Source organism: Watersipora subatra, chromosome 7 (genome assembly GCF_963576615.1).
Source record: "Watersipora subatra chromosome 7, tzWatSuba1.1, whole genome shotgun sequence".
Lineage (NCBI taxonomy): Eukaryota > Metazoa > Bryozoa > Gymnolaemata > Cheilostomatida > Watersiporidae > Watersipora > Watersipora subatra.
The window spans coordinates 34,676,602-34,688,794 of record NC_088714.1 but is presented as its reverse complement, the minus strand read 5'-3'; the positions used below and the strand labels follow the sequence as shown (position 1 = coordinate 34,688,794).

At 38.0% G+C, this 12,193-nt stretch overlaps 1 protein-coding gene across 1 annotated transcript; it reads right to left on the bottom strand.

Moving 5' to 3' along the window:
- Positions 1-213: 213 nt before the first annotated feature.
- Positions 214-12,071, bottom strand: LOC137400704 (toll-like receptor 4). The gene is made up of 4 exons (XM_068087036.1): positions 11,818-12,071; positions 6,916-7,061; positions 1,720-3,618; positions 214-617 (listed from the first exon to the last, which is right to left on the bottom strand). Exons 1-4 carry the CDS (start codon positions 12,069-12,071, stop codon positions 214-216), a joined length of 2,703 nt encoding a protein of 900 aa, XP_067943137.1.
- Between the last annotated feature and the right edge of the window lie 122 nt (positions 12,072-12,193).

The following is a 12,193-nucleotide window of genomic DNA, read 5'->3' as shown; positions in this document are numbered from 1 at the left end:
CCACTTAAACTTGTCCAAAAATGTCAGATGTACCAGTGTAAAGAACAGAGCACGTGATCCAATACTTCCACCGTATAGTATTTCCAATATGCATGTCATAATTTGAACAGTGGGTGATGTGATGAGTATGCCAGAGTCACCTGTGTGAGTCAACTGTGTGAGTCATCAGTGTGAGTTATCTATGTGAGTCAGTAGTGTGAGTCAACGGTGTTATCACGCGCAGTCTCCGCAATCCTTTCTTAGTTTCTGCAACAGCGCTTGTGCCGCTGCCTGTTCACCCGATACATTTCTTGCACAGATTCCCCTCGGCCACACGATATGCTTCTCATTTGAAATGATATCGGTTATTAGAGCTGGTAAATGCTCCAGCTGCTTCACCGAATCCATGCCAAAAGTAACAAGAATCACCTTCCCGAAGCCCTTTTGTTTGAGGAGTTCAAATTCGAATTTGGTGATCGGATCCTTGAGGTAATCAGGTGTGAGAAACACGATAGGTCTGTCCGACTGCGCGATGAATCTAGCTACGGAGACTTGTGTCATCAGCCCCGGAGTGGCATCTCGATCTCTGGTTATAACGGTCACACCACTTCCATCTTCTTGTAGTATTTTTTGCACAGCTGCCAAATACAAGGCAAAACTTAAATTGTCAAAGCAAGTGCATGAATAAAATTGTCTGTTTTTAAAAACTGGCAACTTGTTCTACAGTTTTTGTTGCTAGGTTGTAATACAAAAATGCTGCAAAAAGGTCACTCAGGAAGCCCAGATGTACATGCTGACATACTCAGACTTTTGGCATTAGCTAAGTCAATTGAATAGAAAGGCTGTAGTGGCTTCCTCAAGGACCGCCAGCTGTCACTTTTGGAATGCCACTTAGAATGGTTGGCAATATAATAAAATGAGCACCAAAACACAGCTGATGCTTCATTATGGATGCTCACTCAAATATTAATAATAGCTCTATGATTTCCGAACATATCACCTGACGATAAACTAAACCTAATATTAATAAGAACTCTATGATTTCCGAACACATCACCTGACGATAAACTAAACCTAATATTAATAATAACTCTATGATTTCCGAACACATCGCCAGACAATAAACTAAATCTAATATTAATAATAACTCTATGATTTCCGAACACATCACCTGACGATAAATTAAACCTAATATTAATAATAACTCTATGATTTCCGAACACATTTTCACCTGACAATAAACTAAATCTAATATTAATAATAACTCTATGATTTTCGAACACATTTTCACCTGACAATAAACTAAATCTAATATTAATAATAACTCTACGATTTCCGAACACATCATCTGACAATAAACTAAGCCTAATATTAATAATAACTCTATGATTTCTGAACACATCATCTGACAATAAACTAAAGCTAATATTGATAATAACTCTATGATTTCCGAACACATCACCTAACAATAAACTAAACCGACCAAATGATTTTGCATTAAAGATGAACGTACACAAGATTTTAGTAGATTTTATCTGAAAGTATCGACTTGTTCCTGTTATTTGTAATTGTTGTTGATGTTTGAGGTAATCTACTGTAAATGGCGGGATGTTTCAAAACGGAAGTTGAGAAAACTTGATCGTGGTTATAACGCTCAGATCAAGCGAAAGTGTGATTATGATGTCTATAGTTACAAAGAGACCGCTATGAGTATGACAAGAAAATGGTAAACTAACTCACCAATTACATCGTCTACGTATCTGTCTGAGTAGCTAAGGTAGGAGTTGATGTTGGCAAGCTGGTCCATCTCTTGATCACCTGTCTGGTAACTCGCGTGGGCAGGCCTTCTCCATCGGTACCATTTATAAATGATTGTATGTCGGTAGAACCAGCCTATCAGTAGTAACCCAAGAATCGTCAAGACAGCGATTCCAGTTATAAATGCCGCGTTCAAAGGTAAATTTTCATGAGGTTTCATGTCATCCTTTGCGGGTTTCTGTTCGGACATGAGATATTGCGTAATCGTCATTTCAACTTCAGCGCATACGATATCTTGTGTATCTACCACCGATGAAGAGTTGATAAGCCAGTGAATATATGGTAACGAAGTGAAATCTGTACATCGGACATCATTACCAGCAAGTTTTACTTCTAGATTAGTCTCTTCATTTTGGTCGTCGATCTCATTACGGAAGACCTCATCGATGTAGAATATCTCATTGTCACGGAGGTCAAGAAAAAGAAGCTCTTTGTTCTCACTGATAGAAATGTTCCAAGCAATCAAGTGGTTTCCATGTAAATCTAGATGTGTGAGATTAGGATGGTTAGCGAGAATCATGCGATTGCTAAAGTACAGGATTCCTCCATCTTGTTGCTCTCCAAGATCGAGTCTTCTCAATAAAGGGGTGCTTCTTAACCGCTCCGCTTCGAGATCTTCTCTTAAGAACTGTCCTAGTTCATTTCTCGACATTTCTAGGTGTTGGAGTGGTAAATGCTGAAATGTATCTATGTTCCAACCTCGCATACGGCATTCTATACAGGAAATGGTGGTTAGATATTTAAATCCAACCACCTGACTACATGCGCCAAAAGCAAAATTTGAATAAGAAAAATTCAACGTGTCGGCATTGTTGGGATACAAATAAATGTTTGAACATAAATCGCTTGAAATCTCCTGTTTGGACTCCGTTACGAAATTATTGTATCCAATGGCAGCGGTAGTGAGATTGACAAGAAAGAACCTGATATTTTGAATGTAGGTAACAATATCTTCGTTTGAGCGCTGAGATTCTGCAAGTAGATAATATATAGTATTATTTATAGCTTTGTAAGATGTGTGAGGCTCAGCCATATCCTGTATATTAGCAATTAATTGGCTTATCGGGTCAACACTATCGAAGCATAGCCCATAGCCCAAACATAGTTGGTCTTGGAGAGAAAGAGTGCTAACAGCTTCAAGCAAAAGTTGGAAATCCACAATGTCTGGTTGGTGATTATGATCCCAATAGAAATCGTCATCCAGGAATAAAGGGCTGTCCTCATTACAATTTAATATCCTCTCGTCATATCCTCCGCAGTCAAAGGCGGTAGTCAGAGCTTGAAGTCCGATAAACCTGAGAGCTGGTAACTGCAAATCTTTGTTGTAAAACACAGTTAGGTCTGGTTTGGGTACCGGTTGACCTTGCACAGTTTGCGCAATGTAAAATGCAACTCCGCTAAAGTCATTCTGGCTAAGGTCAAGATATTTCAATTCAGGAAACAATTCTCTAAGGTTTATCCCTGTTGCCTCTTTCACTTGGTTGGCTTGGAGGGAAAGTGTTTGAAGAGGTGTTCCCTTGAGGTTTGCTACGTACCCGTTGAGAGTCTCATTCCACGGACACACAATTCCGTCCCGATTAATATTATCTAGGATTAATGTTTCTAGTTTGTTTCCCACGCCAAGTGTGATTTCTATTAAATGATCAGTCAAATGATTACAAGAGAGATCCAACCTTTCTAGAGTTGTCCAGAAGTTCTGCAGAAATGCTCGATCAATCTTTTGGATCTTACAGTTTCTGGCGGAAAAACGCTTTAACGGTAATTTAGACAAGGTTGGCTGATCATTGGCTTTTAGAGATGGCACATTGCATTCATACCCTCCTGCAACATGAGCAACAAGTGATGGTCTACAGGTAGCACCGCATTAGTACAGTAACTGTGGTTTATTGATATGTTAGTTTAGGGGCTTAAGACTGGTTCAAGCTATATCACCATATATCAGTGTTAATCCAATAATACTTTGGTGATCGTCTGTGATAACAATGTTCACACTATCACAAACCCATCTACGTTTGCATCAGCGAATAGTTTTCGGCATAGCATTCTCATTGTACAATGCTGACATGGAAATGATGCAGTACTAGTTCGGCAGCACCTGTCATAGAATAAAATATAGATTTAGCTATCCTCGACAACCAATCACTATCGCCAAAGTAGTGTATACTGTACAAGCTGTCGTGGATGTTCAGCAAGGTATCGACAGTGTTTGACGTCTGCAATGTTTTCCAATGTAAACGCCTTGCCTCGACGATGTCATCAATTTAGGGATGTCATCCACAAGGATACTGCTGACATATGACGTTATAGTGTGAATCAACCTCTAGAAATAGTAATTAGGGTGATACCTGTATTTTACTAGCAAAAGTTAATTTGTTTACTGAGTTTATAGCTGGTGCAGTACAGACAGCTTATAGTAGGTGCCTTACTGACAGCTTATAGTAAGTGCCTAACTAACAGCTTATAGCAGGTGCCTTATTGACAGCTTATAGTAAATGCCTAACTAACAGCTTATAGTAGGTGCCTTACTGACAGCTTTTAGTAAGTGCCTAACTAACAGCTTCTAGTAGGTGCCTTACTGACAGCTTATAGCAAGTGTGTGCTCAAAGAATCAAAGTCTAACGCAGCACGTCTGTCATGTTATTAATAGTGGATGTTAAGTGGCAGTATTAACAGCACTCTTTTCATCTTGCAAAATACCAAATAATTTGTATATTTGGAGCTGGCTTCAATTAGCAAAGAGCGTGCTTAACGCTATGAGATCTTTCACTTGAACACATCCTTCTTTTATTGGAAAGTCCAGTTTTCTGGAGATGCTCAGTGCTGCAACACTGTAGAATATGAGCATATCTGAGCATGTTTGACATTAGGAAAGTTTGGACCTGTTCATCAAATGCTCAATAAAGACAATGTATATTGTCAGCAAATTTACAGTGCGATTTGGTGAGCGGGTCATGAATATATCACAAACAATCATTCATTAGTATCATTGAAATGTGAAAATAAGGATTTGTTTTGCCTTTCTTCCTAATCTAATCTAGGTTCATCAATCACTTCTACTGCTCTTAGAGAGTGAGATTTGTGGATTTGGTTGTGCGGAAGTATCCCTAATACTGACTTATATTAAAAAAGAACAAACAACTTTCTGTCAATGTTACATGAACGCTTGTTTGAATCAACATTCTGAAAACCGTTTCTGTTCGAACATTTGATTAGCAGGTCATCATTTTCCTTATTATTTTAAATATTTGTCTCACGGTATTTGTATTCATATAGATAAAATATTTAAGTTTTTGAAGGTTTACTAGGACAGCTTAGTTTGATATGAACTAGTAGTGTGTGGTCAGTCTCTACAAGGTTGGTTTCATGGTAGCATGTGGTCAGTCTCTACAAGGTTGGTTTCATGGCAGTGTGTGGTCAGTCTCTACAAGGTTGGTTTCATGGTAGCCTGTGGTCAGTCTCTACAAGGTTGGTTTCATGGCAGTGTGTGGTCAGTCTCTACAAGGTTGGTTTCATGGTAGTGTGTGGTCAGTCTCTACAAGGTTGGTTTCATGGTAGTGTGTGGTCAGTCTCTACAAGGTTGGTTTCATGGTAGTGTGTAGTCAGTCTCTACAAGGTTGGTTTCATGGTAGTGTGTGGTCAGTCTCTACAATGTTGGTTTCATGGTAGTGTGTAGTCAGTCTCTACAATGTTGGTTTCATGGTAGCGTGTGGTCAGTCTCTACAAGGTTGGTTTCATGGTAGCGTGTGGTCAGTCTCTACAAGGTTGGTTTCATGGTAGTGTGTGGTCAGTCTCTACAAGGTTGGTTTCATGGTAGTGTGTGGTCAGTCTCTACAATGTTGGTTTCATGGTAGTGTGTAGTCAGTCTCTACAATTTTGGTTTCATGGTAGCGTGTGGTCAGTCTCTACAAGGTTGGTTTCATGGTAGCGTGTGGTCAGTCTCTACAAGGTTGGTTTCATGGTAGCGTGTACTCAGTCTCTACAAGGTTGGTTTCATGGTAGTGTGTGGTCAGTCTCTACAAGGTTGGTTTCATGGTAGTGTGTGGTCAGTCTCTACAAGGTTGGTTTCATGGTAGTGTGTGGTCAGTCTCTACAAGGTTGGTTTCATGGTAGTGTGTGGTCATTCTCTACAAGGTTGGTTTCATGGTAGCGTGTGGTCAGTCTCTACAAGGTTGGTTTCATGGTAGCGTGTAGTCAGTCTCTACAAGGTTGGTTTCATGGTAGTGTGTGGTCAGTCTCTACAAGGTTGGTTTCATGGTAGTGTGTGGTCAGTCTCTACAAAGTTGGTTTCATGGTAGTGTGTGGTCAGTCTCTACAAAGTTGGTTTCATGGCAATCAAACAGAAGTTTCTGAAATGAACATATCTTGCCTGAAACGACCAAAGCTAGTAAAGACCAGCTACACAGATCAGACCCGAGCTCAAAAAAGCATTTTTATTCCAAGTATTTTCTGTACTTTGGTCATACTATTATATTTGTTGTTTTTAGCATCATAACTGGATCGGCCATTTGTGAAGAGGTAAAGTAAATATTACATTTGCTAAATATATGTTGTTCAATAAACACAAGCTTCAACTGCTGTTGGCTCAACCAGATTGACCATGACCTGATTTTTCATGCTTTGGTTACTAGTGCAAATTCTCCTAACTGAGGTTACTGACATTGAAAGTTTCGCATGATTCACAATATAGGCATCTCTTCATGAGCTGATGCATGAACTGCAGCACCTCATGATAGTCACAATATAGGCATCTCTTCATGAGCTGATGCGTGAACTGCAGCACCTCATGATAGTCACAATATAGGCATCTCTTCATGAGCTGATGCGTGAACTGCAGCACCTCGTGATAGTCACAATATAGGCATCTCTTCATGAGCTGATGTGTGAACTGCAGCACCTCATGATAGTCACAATATAGGCATGTCTTCATGAGCTGATGCTGAACTGCAGCACCTCATGTTAGTCAAATTATGTTAAAAGTCTAAAGCTGATACGGCACATGTACCCCGACTCACATCGCTAGTCGCTAGTACAACTACGACTACTCTATAGCACTACAATCATATATAGACTTTACCTTGATGAAGGTTTGTTGAAGGCAACCAAAGAGAAAGTGCTTACCGAGGCTGAGGGTGTGGAGATGAGAGAGATGTGAGAGTTGCGTGCTGAATGTTGGTGTGCCTGTAATATATAGTTCCTCTAGCGTCTCATTCAGCGCTGTAACAGCTTCGTAGTCAAACTCTGTAGGTCTCCTGTTCTGCTTCATCCTGAACAGCATACGCATCTGTTTAGATATGTAACAGAGACCTAGCTATGGTTTCTGGGGTGCAAACAGGAGTTACGCAAAAATATAAAGCTGTTTATTTCTTTGTTAGTGATGTTGAGCTTAATATATTTCTGATTTAAACCACTGTTAATAAAGCTCTTAACAATGCTTTTCACTAAAAAATAAAATATAATAATTCAAGTTCGCTATATTATAGCTTTTAATTGGAATTGCAAATACTACAATATCTATATATAAATCATAGTGTTTGTCTTTTGTTAAACCCTGTGTCCAGTTATAATCATTAAAGTCTAGCAATGAAAATTCCATCTGCCACTAGATTTGATCTCGGGACCTCCACAACTAAGGGCGGTGAGCCTAACCATTAATACATGGAATACAATAGCAAATAGTTATTACATTGGTTAAGACACTCGTGCTGAAAGCGCTTTCTTTTGGTTAATAACTAGCATTATTGATCATTACGCGTAACGATTTAACGATTTTCCTTGCGCAATGATAATGATGCCTTCTTCAACCCTTGGTATTCCTTTTTATGTTTCTTGAAACTTACATGTATTACTTAGTAACTAGATGGCTCTATAAGTTAATGATTTCAGCTCTATGTCTTTATATAACTTGATGACTGACTCTCTGACTTAATGGAGCTTTAACTAAATTACTTCAAGACAAAGACTTAATAGCTTGATGATTCTATGACTTGATGACTCTATGATTTAATGGCTATATCATTATAGGACTTAATGACTATGAACTCATGAGTTTGTGAATTTATGATTCTATAACATAATGACTCTATAGCAGGCAGTTGTAGTGGAAGAGTGTCAAGAGAAGTGAATAGCACAGGCGTCATCATAGGAAAACTGCTAATAAAAACCGTTAGCTGGTGGCAGGCATCACGAGGAAACATGTCATGGCAGCACATACGGGTATATACATATAATGATACACAAGCAAGTAGACAAGATTATACGAGTAGATTGATGTCTTCTATTATTAGCTTAGTGATGCCCAGCGACTCTTCTCATTGGTTTTAAAGCTGACCAATCGCAACCATCCTGGCTGCGCTTGTTTGCTACAGGAATGTGGCATAGCTTAAAAATATATTGACCTTTGGTGACGGGGTGTAATAAACCCTCAGGCGATAGTTCTTTATAATTATCAAACAGAAGCGTAAAAACAAGCGGACAAACATGCTAGGAAGTAGGTTTATTCTAGGCAGATCATCCTATGCTTGAGTGAGGATGAACTGCCTTGTCTGACTTTTTGATCCAATTCTCAATATTCATATTAGCAATTGATTAGTTCCAACTGGGTCAAGTAATATTCAGTTAGAGGCAGCAGTTAATTTAACCCTCCCATAAAATCAGAATGTATCGTTGGGCAACTAATTTAAAACTAGAAAATGACAAATATTTTCAAAGGTTTATGCTGAACACGCACTGAACAGGTAGTTGATGATAATATGCAGAAGACAGCTTCAACACATTACGGTGAAACCTCAGTTTTCGACCATAATCCATTCATCAAGGCTAGTTAAAGCACATCAATTACATAAGTACTGTTTCAGCTTATTCAGGTTCTTCAATATCTTGGCTGTCAAATGAGCCATTGTTTGACATGGTGAGACAGACATTGGTTGATGCTTATAGGATTTCCCCAAAGCTCTACCGCAGAAATGTTCACTGGTATAGGCTCAGAAATTGTGACGTCACAATTTTCATATTCGGTGTTGTGTGCTTTTACCACTTATTTTTATCGCATACCGCTTATATTTGTCAACTACGATAATGACGTTAGTGGCAGGCAAAGGTAGGACAACTCCAGAGAACCAATGAAGATGACAAAGGAATCAGTGTCATTAGCTCTCCATGAACAGATTATTTCTATGATAAATAACTTAAATTCCAAGTGCCATATTATATTTTCCCGATGATATTATGCACTAGCCCTCTCTTTTTATTGTGATGTTGAAGGGCATGACTGAGGCTAATTAATTTCAAGCAATGCGTCTCGTCTCGTCTCGCAAGAGTGCAATCTACATATAGTTCCAGGGCCACGCCACAACAGGTCACAAATTAATCGATGTGATTTTATTACCTTTACCACCATGGGTGGTTAACAACCAGGTATGTTTTTAGTAGTCATTTCTGTTTTTGTTTAATTTTGTTGTAGAAGTCAATTGAATTAAATCAATCGTTGGGGTTGATTCACAGTAGTGCGAGGGTTGTTCAAAGTAGAGAAGCATACTGTAAATAACTTAATCTGTCTATAAGCTAGTATCATACAGAAAGTGATGAATTTAACTGTCCAATACACCTATTTTCTATTTTCTATATACTGTAACTTATTCGAATATAATACGGTAAAAATATTTTAATTTTTATACTTTCTTTCATTTTGATATTTAGTTACTAGTTAGTTATTAATCAAGTTATTAATCATTTTTGTATGGGACAAACAATGCCATCATATAAAACAATGAAATAATAATTACTATAAATGTTCAAAATGAACGAAAGAATGAAAAAGTAAACTATAAAAATCACCCGAAATCTAATAACCCAGAACATGTGTTTGTATTGGTCGGGCGTTAGCACAATCCCTGGGCATTGTTGATTATCTATAATGCTAGTTTATGATTAGCGCTCTCTGGGTTTAACAGCACCGATTGTTACAGAAAAGCGCAGCCTCAATGGCAGCGAAAGGGATCGATGACCTAAAGCTAAATGATAATTATGACATCGCATTGTGGGAACCACAACCAAGGGTTTTTTTATTGCAGGACATACTGTAGACACCCTGTTTTTCATAGTTCTATTATTCTTTGCGTATAGAGTATAGGCTCATTCGAAAGCCAAGACTCTGATGTACTGAAATATATGATAAAAGTACTTATATAATTGATGTGCTTTAAAAAGTGATCGGTTTGATATCTAAAACTATTTTTTCTGTTTTCAAAGCTGTCCTTTACCTTCATACCAGAAACTGATACATGCGTGTAATAGGAGAGCGGGTAATGTGTGAAATACAGCAGTTGTCTCACAAAAAATCTGTTAGCCTAATAAACTACACTAGGTTGGGGAACATAGCCTACTGTACTGCTGTATCTGTAGCGACTCATACCCGAGTCTTGTGTACTCAGTGCTTGGTGTACTGGATATATAAATCAAAAATTACAGAAATAGACGTGTGTTTTAATTTTATAAAAAATATCCTAACATCCTGAAAAAAAACAAGAATTTCGTAAGTTTTATCTTTAGCAATTCTAACAGAAACATTTAAGTAGTGAAGGTCAACCTATGCTAAGGTTACGATCTGAAACAAATCTAATACAAGAGTACGGTAATGTATCCTAGCAAAGATTGCGTGAAATATAAAAAACTTAGCGGAAACATTTTGTCCTTCATTTTTACCGATTGTAATGTAAAAACATATAAGGCATTTTTCGGTTTAGTCAAAAGCCTTTTAGTCAAAGTTTGAAGTGAGAAATTTCAAATTTTCTGGTTGAAGTCCGACTTGAATCGAGATCAAAAATGTTCGCAAGCCGAAGTATGACTGCAATTCATTTATTTAAAAAGCTCAAAACGCTGCTAGTGCCACTCCGCTCAAGTACATAGTAGAAAATGATATGCTTAAGATAAGACGTTTTTTAAATATAAACTGCCACAGCGCACCGGCATGCAGCCATGTATGCAATAACAAGAAAGTAAATAAGGATACTGACTTGATGGCTCTATGACTTTATGATTTGTAGCTCTATGACTGAATGAACGTATCACATAATGACTTTATAACTTAACAAGTCCATAACACAATGTACAAATAAACAGTAAGCAGCCTGAGTGATATAGGCAGTTATGGCAGAAAGGTGTCAAGGGAAGTAAATAGCACAGGCGCAATCATAAGAAAACTGCTAATAAAAAGGTCAGCTGGTGGCAAGCATCACGAGGATACATGTCATGGCAGCACATATAGATATGGTATGCAAAGGCTTTGGCAAGTAGACAAGATAATATGATTGGATTGATGTCTTCTATTATTAGCTTAGTGATGCCCAGCGACTCTTTTCATTGGTTTTAAAGCTGACCAATCATAACCATTCTGGCTGCGTTTGTTCACTCCAGGAATGTGGCGCAGCTTAAAGATATATTGAAAGTAATAGTACAAACACACAGTAAATAAGACCATTTAAAATGTATTGTCAGACATTAATGAACTTTGATTGTTAAAATGCTATAAAATGAACCAAATACAGTAGATGCTCCTCCAAGGTGAAATGCTAAACAACTAATTAAACATGTGCTGTTTTTTCTTTCATTTGTTTCTCCTCCCCACCCAACCTTGTCTCAGACTCTTTCGATAAGAACAACCAAGTATTCAGGTCATCAGAGCATAATTGATTGCACTCTAGCGTCAATAATACTTCAAGATGTGCCAATTCAGAGAAGATATGCAAAGCTGGCTGCTAATGGCTAACAGTATGTCAGTGTTTAAATTTTAGAAATACAAAGAAATTACATTTGAAAATTTGAAATTGCATTATCTATCATGCTTTTGTCTTGATAGGTAAATTGGGATTTGATATTTCTTTAGAAGCGCTATGTTGCTGTAGGTTTACAAGTTTGTAAATATTAGTTACCTGTTGGCAAGTCTCCTCCGTACTTTTATCAAAGCTAGTTAAACATACAGGTAACTAGTACTAGATTAGATAGTAACCTGGTCATATGACTCACCTCAATGTTTTAAGATTTGTCAAACCTTGAAATGATTCTCTTCTGATGGTTCTTTCCGATAAAGTTATATTATTGAAGGAAATGTCCAAATGTAAGAGCTGTCCTAGAGAGGAGAAAACTCCAGCAGGAATATTTGTAAGCTCGTTATTTGAGAGGTCGAGGGTGTGAATCTCCGTGAACATGTTCAGTGTAGGTATTTGCTGTAGATTATTGTTGTTGAGTTTGAGAACACGAATCAATCCTAGTCTGTTCATGTCAGTTTGTGACGGATGAAAAGTGGTGAGTCTTTGTCCTGAACAGTCTAATACACCTGGTACTGTACAGTAGCAGCTCCCTACCATACACGGTTGATAACCCATTCTTGCTGTCAACTTCT